Below are 19,101 nucleotides of genomic sequence, written 5' to 3' on the forward strand. Positions count from 1 at the left end.
GCCCAGAGCAAGAGCATGCAAGCAAAGACAGAAATGATTGCATCCCTAAGACAATAACCTTTCTATCATACCAAGAGCTTTTAGGGATTAGTGCAGCCGTGATTGCTGTTTCCTTTTCCCTGATCTCAGTCTGGGTGTTGGGAACTTTTATTAAGCACAGAGATACGCCCATAGTCAAAGCCAACAACCGGGACCTCACGTACATGCTGCTCACCTCCCTCCTGCTCTGCTTCCTCTCTACGTTGCTGTTTCTTGGAAGACCTAACACGGTGACCTGCCTCCTCCGACAACCAACATTTGGCATTGTCTTCTCAATGGCTGTTTCTTGTGTGCTTGCGAAAACCATCACAGTGATTGTAGCTTTCATGGCTACCAAACCAGGGTCCAGCATGAGGAAGTGGGTGGGGAAAAAACTGAGCAACTCCATTGTCCTTTCTTGCACTGTTATCCAAGCAAGTGTTTGTACTGTATGGCTGACCACTACTCCCTCATTCCCTGATTTAGACATGAACTCTGTGGCACAGGAAATCATTGTGCAATGTAATGAAGGCTCCGTTGCAATGTTTTACTGTGTCCTGGGCTACTTGGGCCTCTTGGCTACAGCCAGCTTCATTGTGGCATTCTTAGCCCGCAAATTACCAGATACGTTTAATGAAGCCAAATTTATTACATTCAGCATGTTGCTGTTTTGCAGTGTTTGGTTGTCCTTTGTTCCAACCTATCTGAGCACCAAAGGGAAGTATATGGTAGTGGTGGAGATCTTCTCCATCCTGTCCTCCAGTGCTGGCTTATTGGGCTGCATCTTTGCCCCTAAATGCTACATCATAATGCTGAGGCCTCAGATGAATAGCAAGGAGCAACTCATAAGGAGAAAGAATTGAAGGATTTTGCTGTGTATCCTGTTGTATTTTTGTATGCAAGAGCCTTCTGTAACATTATACATACTTATACTTAGTGTGGAGCGTCCCTGCTTAGTTTCATTTGATGCCCTAAATTCATCTGAAAGTAACTAATGATGCTCAGGAAATTCAATTCAATTTGCATTTATAGAAAAAAATATAAATTGTGCTTCCTGAAACATTACACAAAACACAGTTTAATTTTTCAAAATTGTGGCTTTCTTGAATTTTTTTCATGCAGATCTCCCACCAATTAAATTCAGATTGGTACATAAACTGCTTTTAATCAAATAATGTACAGACGAATTTATATTTGGGAACGTGTGCAAAAATGGATGTAATAGGAGAAATAAATAGTTAATATTGGCAAATCTTCAGAGCTGATCAGTAATATATTCCCCACAGTGCCTATTCTTTGTGTGGATTTTATGCCTTAGTTGGTGCAATTACAACGGGCATTTTGCTAACTTTAGGCTTATCATCATCATCATTTTTAATTTGTATACCGTCTTTGTATCTTACAATACTCAAGGCGGTTTACAAGCTGAAGAAACAAAAAATGTACATCTTATAACAATCTAATACAATACAAAAATGTGATAATAAAACATAACTTTAAAATAGGCAATCTACATCAAAAAGTAACATTCAACAATCATTAGAATAGTATAAAATAATAATATCAACATATAAAAGTTAAACAGAAATCCACTCAACAGTTACAATAAATAATATCTAAACTATAATCAATAAAACAACTTCAAGCCACAGTACATAAAATAATGCAATACACAATGAGAAGCAGAGACTAGATGGTAGAGCAAGGCAGGTGGAAATGCCTGATAGAGTCTTAGGCTTAGAACTTGGAATATGTTTTCCTAACCTCACCTTGTTCTTTGGCTAAGAAATATAATGCACAGGGTCTGAAATAGCTGGAATTTGTATTCCAACCTAATATATGTATTTGACAAGAGTCCTGTAAACATTTCTAAGAGTCATTATGTTTATTTGAACAAACATGGTGGAAGATTTAATGACCACATTACAGTCTCTCCTTCATTACTCACTTTTGTGAACACCTTTGAAGTGTTAGAATGAATGGAAAGCGGCAATTTTTCAATATCACGGACCATATTTTCTCTTACGGAATCTGCAAGAATGAATGAAGATATACAGGACATGAAAAGACTGAAATAGTCTCACTTCTGGTGAGCAGGGAACATGGCCAACTACTGTCTTCTGTCAGTGAATTGCCTATAGAGATGATTATGTGGTGATTGATGATGTTGTTGTTTAGTCGTTTAGTCGTGTTCGACTCTTCATGACCCCATGGACCAGAGCACGCCAGGCACTTCTGTCTTCCACTGCCTGCCGCAGTTTAGTCAAACTCATGCTGGTAGCTTCGAGAACACTATCCAACCATCTTGTCCTCTGTCATTCCCTTCTCCTTGTGCTCTCAATCTTTCCCAACATCAGGGTCTTTTCCAGGGAGTCTTCTCTTCTGATTGATGATAGCCAGGCATAAATCTTAGCGATCGAATTCACTGTGTATATAAGAGTGAACAGGCAATTAACCTGATACTCTGAAAAGAGCTGTTTTCTACATCAGGAGACTGAGAAGATGTCACTTCCTGGGACACCTCCTGGGAGAGACATGTTTTATTTCAGCTGGGAGCACATGAAGGCATCTGGTTTCACTAGTATGGGTACATCACGGCGTTTCTTTCTGTGATCCTCCCAGGGCTGTGATTACACAAACTGTCTATAGGCACTGAAGTTGTTTTCAAGCGATTCTTACATGGCAGGATTAATGTTGCCAGCTTTCATGTCACTTTTACTGGCATCTTTGTAACACAGGGTTGGTCTGCCAACATGCCCTGTGCCTGAGGCCAGCTTTCCATATAACACATCCTTGGGGATCATGCCACCTTCCATTCTATGTGCTCACTTGTAGCTGACTTCCTTCCTTTGGAAGTCCCTATTTTCATTAGGGAAACATTGGAGGGTTGGGTATCCTGGGCCTTCTGGAGGCATCCATTTATAGGGAAGGTTTTCATGTTTTATTATGCTTTTATTATTTGTTGGAAGCCGCTGAGAGTGGCTGGGGCAACCCAGTCAGAAGGGTGGAGTATAAATAGTAAAATTGTTTGGGAAGGCATGAGGGCTTCAGGATGTCAGATGTTGGCCTCTCATAAGGTGCCATATATACAAATCAAAATATGCAAAGTTTTATTGATATTCATTCTTGTTGGAAACACGCCTGGGAAAGCCACCAACTTCCCAAGACACTGGGGCATCTCTCTGGTGGTCACTCTCTTGCTATAAATCTCCCTGAGTCCAGAGAGATCGGTAATAAGCGACCCCTCCCTCCTGAGAGGAGCACACTCGTCTGCTTGCATATCATAGCAGAAGAAAGAGTCAATCAGTAGCTCTAAACTACTTTTTTTTACAGTCTATATACAGAAAATCCATCAGCATGTCTGTGTTCTTTGAGCACCAGTACAGAACAGCATCACACACAGAAGTGAAGCTAACTTCCAACTAACATCCAACAGTACTAAGACTTCCTGTCTCACGCTCTCTCAGACACTCACATGATAAACACAAACATAGTGCTACTGCTGCAGCAGCACGGATGGATAAAAATCCTAACAATACTTTGGTAACTTTTGGTACAAAATTGTTCTATTCTTGATATAAATAAATCAAGAATAAAGAGTAAAATAATCAAGATATAAAGGGTATAAATAAATATGAGATTATTCTTTTGAAAAGTACGATATTTATCTTTTCCCATCCTTTCTTAATTTAACTTTGTCCGCCATAGTTATGAACAACAATTGCTAAAACAGCATGTTTTAGCTGGGGGAATCACTCGTACCCCTCCTTCCATTCTAAGGGACCTGCTTAATATTTTGGGAGTGAGGTTTGCTGTACAAAAGGGTTTGAAACTATTGCCAAAGTTTGACACTGATTTGTGTCTTGAGGCCCCCAGCCAGCCCCCCATGAAATAACTACACACAGACACAGAATTAAGGTTGATGGGTAACATTAAGGCCACAAGTTTATTGATTGCAAATTAAATATGAGTGGTATTGGCATAGGCATTGGCTGAAGACTATAACTGACTACTGCCCCAGTTGACAGAATCTATGTAGGTAAACTTCAGCAACCTTGGGGTTTTGCCCAACAGAAGCTTACCGTGAGGTTCCTGTGATTCCGGCATGGCCCTAGCCCATCAAGCGGAATTCGGACGAGATCCAGGACCGGACCCCCAGATTCCTTTAACAGAATATCTATTGATCATTGAGGGGCAGGTGATGGTCACACCTCCCCTCCAAACATAAAATTAAGCCAATGCCTAACCACCAAACCTGGAAAGTTGTGGCAATTGCTAAAGGGGTAGGCAAAAAACCAAGTGGCCAGTGCTAATTTTCCAAATGGATAAAAATTCCTACCCGGCCCCTGTCCCAAGACAGGTCACTCACACGAAGTCCAGAGCAAGGCCGAGAACCAACAGTAAGGGCGGAAGGGCGGGTTCAGCAATGCCAATCATGTGCCTGGGCACTCTTGCGCTGATGCTTATATAATTCTTAAACCACCCCAACCCCCTCCTGATTGGCTATGACCCGTGATGCCTATTTAGAGAAATGAAACTTAGACCGAGAAACAAAACCTACTTATCCAGGCGTGTGTCCAGGAGCCCAGTCGCAAGAAGGACCGCCTCCTGAGGACGATCCCATTTGGGTTTTGGTTCACAGTGTACCAATTACTCAGTTCAGGGCAGTGGCAAAAAGTGTGTGGTTGGTAACAAAAGGTTGCACAAAAAGAGCACAAAACTTTGATACCAATTTGGAGTGAATTAGACAAAGCTGGGTTCTGGGTGTGAAGGAGCTGCTTTGTCCCTAAGGTTTTGGTCTGATAAATAAAGTTTGCATTTTCTGAATTTTGCAGAGAATTGATATTGAAAATATCTCCAGATATCTCTAGAGAATTGATACTGAAAATGGAAGGGCAAAGAAGGTCCAGAATAGGACTGGCTTCTGAAATGAAATTTGGAAGGTAAAAAGTGCACTTCATAGTCGCTTGCGTTTGAAAGTGGAAGGTCTAAGGGTTTCCCATAGAGGAGGAGTGGCGGTGAGATGAGACACCCCCTAGTTATGAACAAGTGCTCTGTGGAGTAGAAACAGTGACACTGGTACACAATTGGCCCTATCAATGGTGATTCTATTAGGAACATATGCTAGACATGGACCCAACAGATTTCTAGGAGAGGCCTGGAACAACTGGAGCACTTACTGGGCCAGTAAGTGAAATAAACCTGGACCTCCATTTTTCCAAAGGAGAATCTGAATCACTTCTGATTCTTCCCACAATCACTATTATTTCCATTTCTACTTGACATCTGGGACAGTGGCAGAGATGGCCACATATTATTTTGCACAAAGATACAGTGAAATGAAAGAAGAGAGAGGGAGTCATTTCCAACTGCTCTTTAACCTTAATGCATTTTAAGTATTAATTCCCAGCTAAGGGTCCATCAGCTGTGAACCTTAATTTAGCATGTTATAAATGTAATTTATTTTATGCTTAGCAAAGCACCAATGAATCTATTTCACAAAGAGCTTTTTACAAGTGGACTTAAGACATAAGAAACAGAGAACATTGTTAACAATACTCAGTACCACAGAATGTGGAGAATAGAGTTTTAATCCTTCCTGCCCCAATGTAATGTCAGTGAAAACCACTCATTTGAACCTGCTGCTGTTGAATTGTATGATTCCCTCCTTATTTATTAATGCTATTTATGTGAAAGCATTTATAAACCACTTAATATTTTAAAATCTCTAAGTAGTATACAATATTAAAAAGAATTAAAACAAGACACTTAAAAGCATATAATTGAAGCAAATAATTCAAGAGTTTCAAAGCACATAAAACATAGTCCAATCTTATCGGTTAGGGAAAGATGAGACTTTGCAAAAAGATGAGACTTTGCAAGATGTTTGAAATAATTGTTGATTGCTGCTTCATCTATGGGAGATACAGGCCCTGTGATGTACTATAAAGTACAGTATCATTAATCAAATTCCCCAAGCAATCTAAGTGACCTTACAAGTCTGTATAGGGGTAGATAGTATTTGAGGCAACCTAGACCTAAGTTGTTCAAGGTTTTATACGTTATGTATTAAGCAGATTTGGAAAATATTTATTAGTGAGTGAATCTCCAAGGTTCTATACAGTTCCTTATTTTGGTTATTCATGAGGATTGTGGCCTACATTATTTAAGAAGTTATGAATTAGAATTAAGATAAATACGTCAGAAGAATAATCAGCCATCATACATGCACGTTATATTTTTAACCCTCCATCCATATGAATCTGTCATATTTGTTGTGTTTCTTTGTAACATAGGAGTAGAAATAGATTGGTCAGGAATGTATGCTACCTAAATCTGACTTCTTGAGTAGGTCCACCGTCTCATTGTCATATTGCACAAGAAATACATAAATTGTTTACTTAGATTCTTTAACTTTTTATTCTTATCAACTGCTCCCTCGTATTCAGTTCAGGTCTCAACAAAATAATGTAGCATTTGGGGAAAAATATACAACCCAACAAGCCAGCACTGGAGGCCAAGATGGAGAAGATCTCCACAGCCACCATATATTTCCCTTTGGTACTCAGGTAGGTCGGAACAAATGACAACCAAACACTGCAGAACATCAACATGCTGAAGGTGATGAACTTGGCTTCATTAAAACTGTCTGGCAACTTTCTTGCCAGGAAAGCCACAGTGAAGCTGATGATGGCCAGAACTCCCATGTAGCCCAGAACAAGATAAAACATGGTGACAGACCCTTCATTGCATTCTGCTATGATTTCTTCAATTAGGGACTGCATGTCCAAATCTGGGAATGGGGGAGAGGTTGCCAGCCACAGCACACAAATGCCTGCTTGAATAATGGAGCAGGAGAGAACAATGGAATTGGTCAATCTTTTCCCCACCCACATTCTCATTCTGGACCCCGGCTTGGTGGCCATGAAAGCAAGAACCACAATTATGGTTTTAGCCAACACACAAGAGATAGCCACTGAGAAGATAATGCCAAAAGCAGATTGACGGAGAAAGCAGATCACCTTCCCAGGTTGGCCAAGGAATAGCAATGATGAGAGGAAGCAGAACAGGAGGGAGAAGAGGAGAATGTATGTAAGGTCCCGATTGTTGGCTTTGACTATGGGGGTATCTTTGTTCTTAATAAAAATTCCAATTACCAATACTGTAACAATAGAGAAGGACACAGCAACCAATCCTAAACTAATCCCTAAAGGATCTTCGTAGGACAGATAAGCTAATGTCTTTGACATACATTGATCTTGGTCCCTGCTTGCATATTGATCGTCATGGCATTTGTAGCAGTCTGCCATGTCTGAAAAACAAAATAGTGAGAAACATATTCATTTGTGAATACAGGCCTGTTTTCATGAAATCTTCAACATAGCAGTGTCTGGTTATGCTGAGTATCTGTCAGTCTTTAAGTTGTCATAAATTTCTTTATTGTTTTTACTTCATAAATTGTATTTTCTGTGTATTCTGGAAACATTAACGCACTAGAACACCTACCTTGTTGCCATGAAACCTTCCCTTCTGGACATGGAACACAATCATAGCAGCAAAATTTCTCCCCTTCCTTCTTCTTCTTCTGATAACCAGCATGGCAGGAGTCACTACATACAGAAAGGGGCAACACCTATGCATAAAGGTCAAAAGAATTATGGGTGGAAGAATTTAGAGATCACTTTTGTTCATTGGCAAAACTAAAAAGATTCAACAATCAGTTGAACACGGTCCAGACAATTTGTCAGTGGTTCCCTGAATCTTAGTTTTATAACCAATTGCTTGTTTGAGGAGTATCTGCACACCAGAGTAAACCAATGGCTTACTCAAATGAATTTTTTATCCCACAAAAACAGGATGGGGGGGGAGTTCATTGAGGGTGTGTGGAGTATATTTTGCTCCACAGATTAAGTTCCTCACAGGGAGGGAGGCTCTTAATCAAGGATTGGTAAATATGTACCACATATTCCTTGTATGGGTAACTTTAAGTTCTATACCATTATTGTGAAAAGTAGAAATATTAGGCATTCCATCTCTCATGGACATCCCCGGGGGGGGGGGCAATGGTGGCCCTATAAACCAAAATTCATATGGACCACAATCCACATTCCTAACTTCCAGTTAAAAGACAGTGAGGAGAAGTTTCTAGCATTTTTAGAACCTCAGCTATAAAGTAAGGTATCCAGGCACCATCATACCTTTTTTTCTTAGAAACTAGCCCACTCTCTGCTATTCAGTGTTTCATTCCCCCACCCCATCCCAGCCCAGAGAAAGGTATTGTGGAGTTTCTGTATACATGGCACTAACTGAAAACCACCAGTGGTCTAATGGTTAGAGCAAGAGCAGAAATATCAGGGTTCGATTCCCTACTTGGCGAAGAAAATCATTGTGTGGCCTTGGGGCAATTTGTATCTCTCGGGCTGACGTACCTCAGAGGGCTTTTGTGAGGAAAAATGGAAACAAGGCAATATTGAATGTATTCTTGTACTCCTTGGAGGAAAGACAGGACATAAATGAACTTAATAAATAAAAAAACAAATTTCAGAGCCTAACTTCTGACCATTAGGTCCCATTTTTTAGTATCAGTATATACACATACCTGATTGAAACGTCTTTGCCAAGTAATCCTGTCCTCATTCAGGATGATATCCTGCCCTTCACTGGGATCTACTCTTCCAACTTTCACTTTTGTGAAGGAGTTGTTGGGAAATATGACCATCTTCATTATGTCAAACCCTGTTACCATTTCCATTTTATTGTTGAAGTGCACTCTTTCTCCCGCTGAATTGTTAAAGGAGATGCTTTGAAGAAACTGATGAAGCTTGAGGAATGAGGAAAGAAAGAAAGAAAGAGAGAGAGAGAGAGAGAGAGAGAGAGAGAGAGAGAGAGAGATCAGCACTGTCGCATTGAGCTTCATAAACACATTTCCCTGCTGATGCAGATTTTGTTTTTGTTTCTTTTGCAATTTCTTTTGCAATTTCCTTTTACAAATGCTTTTTTGGGGGGAGATGCAATAATTAATGCAGTCAAACAGTAATTTTTTAAAAAATGCAAGCAAATTGTTCTTTCAATCTACAAGTGAAAAAGCTAGATGAATCGTAGAGTTGTTGGAATGAACCCAAGGGTCATCTAGACCAAGCCCCTGTAATGCACAGATCTCAACTAACGCATCCATGAAAGGTGGCGATCCAACCTCTCCTTAAAAACCTCCAAGGAAGGAGAATCCACAACTTCCTCAGGGAGTCATTCCCAGGATTCTGTTGAAGAATCTCTTACTGTTAAAGTGATGTAATACTGCTTTAAAAGTGTGGTGTGAATGTGTCCCAGGCCACAGCAGTGAAGAGGGCTTTAGGTGGCTAGCATTTTTCTTCAGCGATTCTGGTTAAAATCACACACACCCAAGCTGCTATGAGGCTAAATGCAGGTTCAGAGGGGCAATTTCCCTCAATATTATGCCGAGAGCGATTAGCTCCTCCTGCTCACGCATCATTCTCCTTCTCCCCACACTTCAGCTCCTGTTAATGAGTGATCATAATCCTGCTCAGTACAAAATAAGCCACAGGTTCAGACATCTGGAGTATGTGCTCAGCTGAGGAACCAATGGGGTGAAGCTGCCATATGTGGGTTCATTGAACACCTCTAAGTCAGAATCCCCCCTAAACGTAACAATAGTTGTTGCTCTTGTTAATGAATAGTATGTCAAGTGCAATTCCATTGTTATACAGTGGTATGAAATTCGTTCCAGAGGTCCGTTCTTAACCTGAAACTGTTCGTAACTAGAGGCGTCCTTTCGCTAATGGGGCCTCCTGCTAATGCGCTGCTGGCACACAATTTCCGTTCTCATCCTGGGGCAAAGTTCTCAACTCAAGGTAACTCTTCCAGGTTAGCGGAGTTTGTAACCTGAAGCGTTTGTAACCCGAGGTGTTTGTAACTCAAGGTACCACTGTATTTGGGTGCTATTTCACTTTATAAAAATGCATTCATGGCAATAAATCCGTTTTGTTGTGGAAACATTACCTGCCAGGGCTGAAGGTTTTTCCATTCAGGTTTTTTACCACCTGCTAGTGGGTCGTGGTTGGATCTTGATGAGTGCATGGTGTGCAAAGCTTGTGCCACCGTGTGGACAGCATTGAAGATGCTGTAGCTGTGACCAGTCATGCGAGTTTCAAAAACAGACCCAAAAAGGTTATGTAGCCTCTCATCCCTGGTACAAACCTCTTTATCAACTTCTAATGGCACATTGTGATTCGGGAATGAGCAGTGGAATGCTTGCTCCCAGAAATCATTGAGGAAAGAATCTCCTTCTTCCCAGTAAAGTTTTATATTATGAAGATATGCCTGGAACCCTGATGGTTCATTTGAGTGAACCTCAAAAGAAACGGTGCCTTGGAAAAATTCAGGATCCCAACCCGTGATAAGGGCTATAACTGTAAAATCAATCTGGGCTGTCACGATCCATATCTTTCCAGAAGATGTGTTTTCCTGATATTCAGGATCAGTTAGAAACATCATAGTAGTCAGCCACATAACAGTGAGAGTTTCTCCATAGAAAACATAAGTGCTGATTCTGTGATCCGTGAAAGGCTGATATATATTTGTGGCTGTATCAATCATGTCAGTGATATTAATCAACCGAGCTTGGCTTGGGATTCTCTGTGTGAAGGCTGAGCAGATTCCATTTTCAGAAAACAATGCCTCTAGGGCCTGCAAGAAATGGTCTCCACTCTCATCATCCACAGCAAAGAGCCCAACCCAGGTCCATCCAAAATGCTGAAGCAGTCGGATAACCCCCATATATTGATGGGCTTCGTTTGGGACCATGCGGTAAAAAGAGGAGACATTTTCCTCTGGAGGAAATGAGCCATATGTGAGCTATAATGAAACACACCAGTATCTCAGAAATGACTCTAAAGTATTATATACACATGTTCCTTTTTTATGCATATAAAAGGCACTTATGATGTAGACTTCTACCTTTGGTTAAAATTTTTTTTTTTTAATTATGTTTATTAAAATTTTCAAAAAAGAATACAAAGGAAAACAGAAAAGAGAAAAAGAAAAAAAAGAAAAGAGAAAAGAAAAAGAAAAACAGCAATTTAAAAAGTTTACCATAATTATATTCCATACCCAATTTCCTTGACTTCCCCACACCTACCCTTCTTGTACTCCAATTCCAATTTTTAGCTCAGCAATTTTTATCCCCCCCACTTTACCTTATTTCCTCTAATTCAATTATCTTAAACAAATTTTAACTTCTAAACCTCTATCTTTATATTTCAAAACTTATTCTTAACATACTTTCCCTAAATTCCTCCATCAATTTAATTAACCTATTTAAACTTAAAAATCCCATCTTTATACACAAAACACTTATTTTTGATAATCTTTTAAAATTAAAATTAACCCTGTTGAAAATCAATGGCCCTTCTTTTTAGAATGCAGATATATGGCACACTTTTATTTAAGTTAATTATGATAAAGAACTCTATTAGGTATCCCTATTATTATTATTATTTTCCCACCAACTTTTGAGAGTAATTCTTATTTGGCTTCAGTATCGCCACTTTCTCCAAGACTTTTCTTTTCCAGATCCGAAATCAATTCACTCACTTTCTGAAGCTAATTTTGTGATCCCCATGCGGAGAAAAATGGTATACAACCAGTTTGCAGTTGCAGATTCTAAAACAATATGCTACAGCAACAAGCTGTCTTTCCACCAGACTTGTCTTAAAGGGGTAGATCTTACCTGCGGAATCTTGTAGAGACTTAAGATGTCTGCCATGTGGAAGGAAATATCAGGGCCAAGTCCCCCAATGATGGATATGAGGCTTTTCTGGCTCCCACATTCATAGTTAGGGACAAATCTATGCAATTTGAACAGCACATCCAGAGTTGTGCGGTAGGCCATCCTCTCATTGAAGTAGCTGTCACAGACATGGAGCCCAAGTGTGACATTGGGCAAGATCCTGGGATTCTCGTTGATCTCATTTACGGAAAAAGCCAATGCTAAGACATGCTGGTAGAACTTTGTCACCATACTGAAAAGATAGATAGATAGATGATAGATAGATAGATAGATAGATAGATAGATAGATAGATAGATAGATTGATAGATAGATACACACACACACACATTTTCACAGACAATTTTTTACAATCCAACAGCTCTGAGCTCTGAGCAACTGAAATGCTCCAATTGAAATGTAATTTCTGCCATCACTTTCGGAAGGATTAAAAAAAAAAAAGAAATGAGTGCTGAGAGCTATAGGATGAAGCTGCAAAAAGGACAGAGGACAAATAAAAGGGCCATATAAGAAGAGACAACATTGGGAAATTTGCCTGAATTAGTGAAGCATAACTGGTAAAAGGCAGAATGTGGAAATCAGTGAAAGTACTGTAAATATAGCACATAATGTAAAATGCTGAGCGATCTGTAGCTCAATGGTAAAGCATCAGCTTTCTATAAAGAAAACAGTGCTTTTTTCTGGGGGGACGCAGGGCTATGCTTACCTCTAAACATTTTGTGAATCTTTGTACTTTTGTCCATTTACTGTATTTATTTTTCCTGATTTGAACTATAAAATGGTAATTTCCTTGAGTCAAAATGAGAGTACCCCTAAACATATTTTTTAGGGAAAAAAGCACTGGAAGAAAGTCCGAAGGCTAGAAGAATCTCCTGCCTAAAACCCGGGAGAGCTGTTTCCAACTTGGGTGAACCAATAGAAGGCAGCTTCCTATATTCATAATTGATTATACCATTGTCAACACACAAATGTGTTCTGCCACTGAGCAACAACCCATCACTAGTATGAGCGTGGTGTTTTGAAACCCTAAAAATGTATGTGCTTTGTTCCATAATGTGCCCTCATAGTCATTAACATCTTGCAAGTCACCAATGTTCTGCAAAATAACTAAAAATCATGCCATATCACCCTTTTTTCATTTGGAAATGGTCATCTGAATACATTTTCCTCCTTCCATTGTAGCAAGCCCCCATTACCAGTGCTTTTAACTTAAACATCCTTTTAAATTTGCTCCTTTTATAAATCACATTGCAGTTTGCTTGCTCATCGGTTTTCAAATAGGAATTTTCACCAATGCCCTCATGTTGGCATATTTTGTAGTCTCCTGCAGCTATGCCATTTCAGTGTGTACATGTGTGTTTTGGTGTGGGGGGGATGTTGCCCTTAATATCTCAGAAGCTTTAAGAAACAAATTATTAGAAGTTACGTCTGACAATATGCAAATCAATGTATACTAAAGAAAAAACTGCTTTCAATCTTCTACAACTGACATTTATTTCTTTTACTATAGTGGTGTTCACACATTACATTCAACAGGTGTGCAATCTGTGTACCTGCGTACAGAAATATTTGAGCTGTACACTTATACAGTTAATCACATGTAATGTTTAATGTGTGTGCAGTAGGTGTACCTGTGTACACAATAGTTGAGCTGCACAATTCAACAAGAATTTATATTGTACAAGAGGATGTTCCAGCATTGCGGGGGACTAGACGAGATGACTTTTGAGACATATCCCAACTCTACAATTGTATGATTCAATGTTCTCTTTCACACAAACATTTGTATATGTGTAGATACAGCTTGTACCTGTGTTCAATGTAACATATGAGCAAGCCTTATGGAAGGAGGAAATCCAGGTTTACTATAAGGAATTTATACTTGCACACCATCTATGACCATGAACAAGGTGTGATGTGGATGCAAGCCACACATGCAGTCTTTGAGGCCTCCTTCTTAAGTCCCTTGCGACAGAAGTTTTCAAGCTCACACGACACCAGAAGGAAAACAGAAAAGAAAAGAATTATTTACACTGGAATGTTAAAGTCCAACTCCTTAGAAGGGTGTTCCTTGAAGGAAACCTTTGGGAAAAAGTATATTATCTGAGAAACAATTCCACCAATGAGGAGAGCACCAGACTGGTACCTCTCATGAGGAACAGGGAGGGGAGAACTTGCAAGACAATTCATGGTGGCTACTTTTGAAACCAGAAACAGCAGCATCACTAATACCACCATCCTGGTGGCTAAATTTATCTCTTGATTAGATTCTCACATGTCCACCTACAGTTTCATCACTGGCATTAAACACCAGCGGATTCTACCAATATTCTTCAGAAAGAGAAACATATTGTCATTAACATTGGCAACGAAAGAAATGTGTGAGGGAGAAACTGACAGAGTTCAAACTGACAGAGCCCTGCCTACCTCTGATCCCTAACTCAAGCTCTGAATGGCATAAAGGGAAGGTTTATAACCACTTTAAGACTTGTCGATGGATTGTTTTCCTACTACTTTCTGGAACACTGTCCCCCTCCCCCTCCCCCGTCATTGAGAATCAATTATTTCAAATAATTGCATGGAAGATAATAACCCTTGCAAAGTTTTGTCCCCAAGTGCCTACACTGGTAGTAAACATGTTTTTCTCCCTCTCCTCTGCTCCATAGTCAGACAACTATCAAGGGAGGTTCAAGGTGACCACACTGAACCCACATCTAGGGGCGTAGGGTCAGTGGGCTGCCGGGGTGATGGCCCTGTGTGCATTTTTCTGGGGGTGCATGGCTGCCCTGCGGTGTCCTCCTCATGTCGCCCTTCCAGCCCGCAGGGTGGCATGAGGAGGGTGCAACAGACATGCATCCTTCAATCCCAGACTCACCCTCATGTTGGGAGGCTGAGATTGAAGGGTGCATGACTGTTACATCCTTCTCCTTCCCTGAGCTGGATCAGAACTGGCATCATGTCAGCAGTGAGGGCTGGGCTGGTGCATCCCCACCCACCCACTTTAGTGTGCTTGTGAGTGCCATAAAGACTTGCTGTGCCTCTGTCCACATCAACTCCAGTGGGTGAGACTGGCCTTTGGATAAAGCCAACTTTGGACTAGAACTAGCAATAACCCAATTGGCCTCCTCCTCCTCTTCCTCCTTGTCCCCTCAAGGCCATTATAAGATAGGATACTTCAGTTAAAGGTGAAATATAGATAAAAAATAAAAATAAATGTCCAGTAGCACCTCAGAGACCAACTAAGTTTGTTCTTGGTTGTATCTGAAGAAGTGTGCATGCACATGAAAGCTTATACCCAGAACAAACTTAGTTGGTCTCTAAGGTGCTACTGGACATTTTTTAAAATATATATATATATATTTCTACTGCGTCAGACCAACACGGCTACCTACCTGAATTCAGTTAAAGGCATTCTTTACAGGGAATCACCCAGAGAGCCTTTGCTCAGGTCTCCTTGATATTCAGATACCGATTAAGTGAGGTTCGTTGTTCCTTATTACTGGATGTTTTATATGTGCGAATCCCTCCTGCCTATATATGCAGGGAATGTAGTATACTGCTTATGAATACTGTCTACAAAACTACAAGGGATTTTAGGAACACAGGAAGTGGCCTTGGGGCAAGCCAGACCAGTGGCCCATCTAGCTCAGCATTTTCTACACTGATATTTGGCAACTCTCCAGAGTTTCAGACAGGGGATATTGCCAGCCCCACTTGAAGACTCCATAGATTGAAACTGGGACATTCTGCATGCAAAGCAGATGCTCTTCCACTGAGCTACAGCCCCCAATGGATTGAACATGGAGTGGCAGGCAGAGATCAGTGAGGAAACTGAACAGAATAATGACATGGGGGAGCTGAGTCAGGGGAAGAGAGGCTGGAGGAAGTGGATGCAGGGCCGTCTTAAATATATCTGGTGCCATGGTGCAAAGATCCCTTCGGCGCCCCCGCCCCCCCCATTTCCCAGAGTTGCTGACCTTTCTATGGTGCTGTCAGCAGCTTTGCGGGGCTGGAGGAGGTGTAAAGTGGCTGGAGGGTGGGTCCTCCGGCGGGGAAGAGGCGGAGGCTCCGGGCGCAGTGCTGCTTCAGTGAGGCAGGCAAGGGCGGTGAACTGATGCCGGGAGGCACCGCGTCTAGCCTCCGTCTCTTCCCTAGTGCCCTCCAGAACTTGGATTCCTGGCGCCCGGCGCCACTTGCCTCTATGGGCAAGATGCCCCTGAGTGGGTGCTCTCACAGGATAAGGCTGCTCTGAATGTTAAAGCAGGCTTGCCACTTCCCCTCTTCCCTCCCAGGGAGAGGAGTACAGCAATGGAGTCTGGAAAGGACACCAGCCAACCACTAGGGGGAGTCTGAAGGGGAGGCTCCCACCTGGTTATCCAGGACCTAGTGGTGTTCCCATCACTGAAAACAGACACATCCACTCGATGCAATAAAAGTCTGTACACTCAAAAATTTCTCAAGATATGAGAGTCCTGTCTTGTTCCATCTTTAAGAGCTTGGCATGTGGGCATAGCAACCCACTGAGACACACTGTTTCCTTCCCTGGTCTTGGACTCCATAAGTGGAACTGCCTGGTCATAAATGCTGTTGTGACTCATTGTCTGATGCTGAGCCTGTACCTCTTTTCTGTCTCAGGAATGATCCCCTTGCTCCCATGTGCTACTATAGAAGCACACAGAGAAAGAAGTAGAAGAAAACTGACCCATTATGTGCATGCTTCTAGGTAATGTGTAAAAAAATGAGTAGGCATAAAATAAATAGCCACACAGTTTTTGGAACCTGCTTAAAACATTTTTGTTTACACAAGCTAATCCAGACATGTAGAAGTTGAGATAGAAATATGGGGTGGCTGGGGAAACCCAGCCAGATGGGCGGGGTATTTTTGAATATTTTTCAGATACTTGCTTTTAATAATCTTTTAATGATAATCATAATGTTTTTATTTTATTTGTAAACTGCCTAAAAGTTGTATTGCGATCAAGGGGTATATAAATTATGTTAAATAAAACAATTCATTAAATAAACTAGCTTTTTGTCAGTCAAGGTAAGCCCCTTGGGCTAGAGTGCAAGGCTTTGTGTGGTGCGAATTGTGATGGCTGAGACTGACATAGAAGTTGTTGTTGTTTAGTCGTTTAGTCGTGTCTGACTCTTCGTGACCCCATGGACCAGAGCACGCCAGGCACCTCTGTCCTCCACTGCCTCCCGCAGTTTGGTCAAACTCAGGCTGGTAACCTCGAAAACACTATCCAACCATCTCGTCCTCTGTCGCCCCCTTCTCCTTGTGCCCTCCATCTTTCCCAGCATCAGTGTCTTCTCCAGGGAGTCTTCTCTTCTCATGAGGTGGCCAAAGTACTGGAGCCTCAGCTTCACGATCTGTCCTTCCAGTGAGCACTCAGGGCTGATTTCATTAAGAATGGATGCGTTTGATCTTCTGTTCTTCCCTTGTCTTTCAGAAGAGGGCAGCAGAGGTGTAATAATGACTGCATTGCCTAGCTGGGAAGTAAGGCGGTAAGTCAAGTGCTGTTTTTTGCTTTCAGTTGTGATGCTGATTGTTCCCCTTCAGCTTTTGGTTGAAACCTGATCTAAGAAATATTCATCCTCAATAGACTTTCCCACAAAATGTTTCAGTCTTATTAAACTTTCTAAGGGCCAAGCTGGGCTTTATAACTGTCATGCATTTGTATCTCTGAATTCAAGTAATATTCATTCCACGTCCAGAAATCAACAAGACTGGCAGTCAAATCAGGAAAAAGGACAGCATCTGCCACCATTCCTGAGGGCAGGGGGCAAGCTCAAGGGGTGCAGGGCAGCAATCTCTTCTGAATACCCACAATTCCTAGAGAGAAACTCCCATGATAGCTTCTTCCATAATTGATGTGCTATGTTTTATTTTAAATTAGATTACCAGAAAAATTTACTACAACAGCAACTACAACTACAACTACAACTTATTTCTTTATATGCCATCCATCTGACTCGGTTGCCACAGCCACTCTGGGCAGCTTCCAATGAATTAAAACATTTAAAACTTCTTGTTCAGTGCCCATGATTCTTCCCTGATTCTTAAAAAAATCGTATTGAAAGCAAGTATTTACCGCCTTTCAAATGATGTATACAGAGTATGCATAAAGAGATGTGAGTGGCTCTTTTATGCTCTTTTAAAAAATAAAATCAGTGAAGTAATACATTTATGTGTGTTAGATAAAATTAAGCCAACAAACATATTTACGTATATTCCAAATTAACAAATATGTGTATATTAAGAAAACCAGGAGAGGTGATGGAGGGGTAAATGAGAAGCTGACAAACTCAGCTTTGTATTATTGTGCTTGAAGAGACACAGTGAAAAAAGGTCAATAGGGGCAATGTATCATCATCATCATCATCACCACCACCCCATCATTATTTCATTGATTATCTCCCGCCCATCTGGCTGGGTTTTCCCAGGCACCCTGGGCAGGTTACAGCGCATAAAAACTGGTAAAACATTAGACATTAAAAATTTCCCAATACAAGGTTGCCTTCAGATGTCTTCTAAAAGTCAGAAAGTTATTTATTTCCTTGACATCTGATGGGAGGGTGTTCCACAGGGCAGGTGCCACCACTGAGAAGGCCCTCTGCCTGGTTCTCTGTAACCTCACTTCTCGTAGGGAGGGAACTGCCAGAAGGCCCTCGGCGCTGGACCTCAGTGTCCAGGTTAAACGATGGGGATGGAGAAGCTCCTTCAGGTATCCTGGGCCGAGGCCGTTTAGGGCTTTAAAGGTCAGCATCAACACTTTGAATGGGAAACTGAAAAGAGGAAACTGATTCTGAATGCCTATTTCTGATACTAGTTAATGACCATAAAATTAAACAAAAACCCAGTGAGTAGGGCCCTCAAAGCAGAAGGCCTTTGTTTACCTACCTAAGAGTAAGTTCTGTTTAATTCAGTGGATATTAATCCTAAGTTAACAGTCAACACGATTTTCTCACAGCGCTAGCTGCAGGAGAAATGCAAAGTGCATAGACACCCTGGACTCAGCTATATAGCTGCAAATTAAAGATTTTAACTGTGTTGTAAAGTGCAATATACAAATGTGACACTAGGGGGTGACAGTGAGACATGACAAATTCAACGTATTTTTCAAAATGGTTTTTTTAAAAAAAGCATTTTCACAGTGTTTTTAATATGTGTGTAGATTCCACCACTTTGTACATTCCCTTCATAGACCTGACAAAGGCCTTTGACTTTCTCAGCTGCAAAGGATTCCTCACACTGCTCAACAAGATGGGATGTCCC

At 41.0% G+C, this 19,101-nt stretch overlaps 1 protein-coding gene across 1 annotated transcript; it reads right to left on the minus strand.

The window, feature by feature from the left end:
- Positions 1–6,428: 6,428 nt before the first annotated feature.
- On the minus strand, positions 6,429–12,055 carry LOC128399209 (vomeronasal type-2 receptor 26-like). The gene is made up of 5 exons (XM_053360457.1): positions 11,765–12,055; positions 10,036–10,890; positions 8,618–8,839; positions 7,525–7,651; positions 6,429–7,330 (listed from the first exon to the last, which is right to left on the minus strand). Exons 1-5 carry the CDS (start codon positions 12,053–12,055, stop codon positions 6,429–6,431), a joined length of 2,397 nt encoding a protein of 798 aa, XP_053216432.1.
- Between the last annotated feature and the right edge of the window lie 7,046 nt (positions 12,056–19,101).

This window comes from Podarcis raffonei, chromosome 13 (genome assembly GCF_027172205.1).
Source record: "Podarcis raffonei isolate rPodRaf1 chromosome 13, rPodRaf1.pri, whole genome shotgun sequence".
NCBI classification, from domain to species: domain Eukaryota; kingdom Metazoa; phylum Chordata; class Lepidosauria; order Squamata; family Lacertidae; genus Podarcis; species Podarcis raffonei.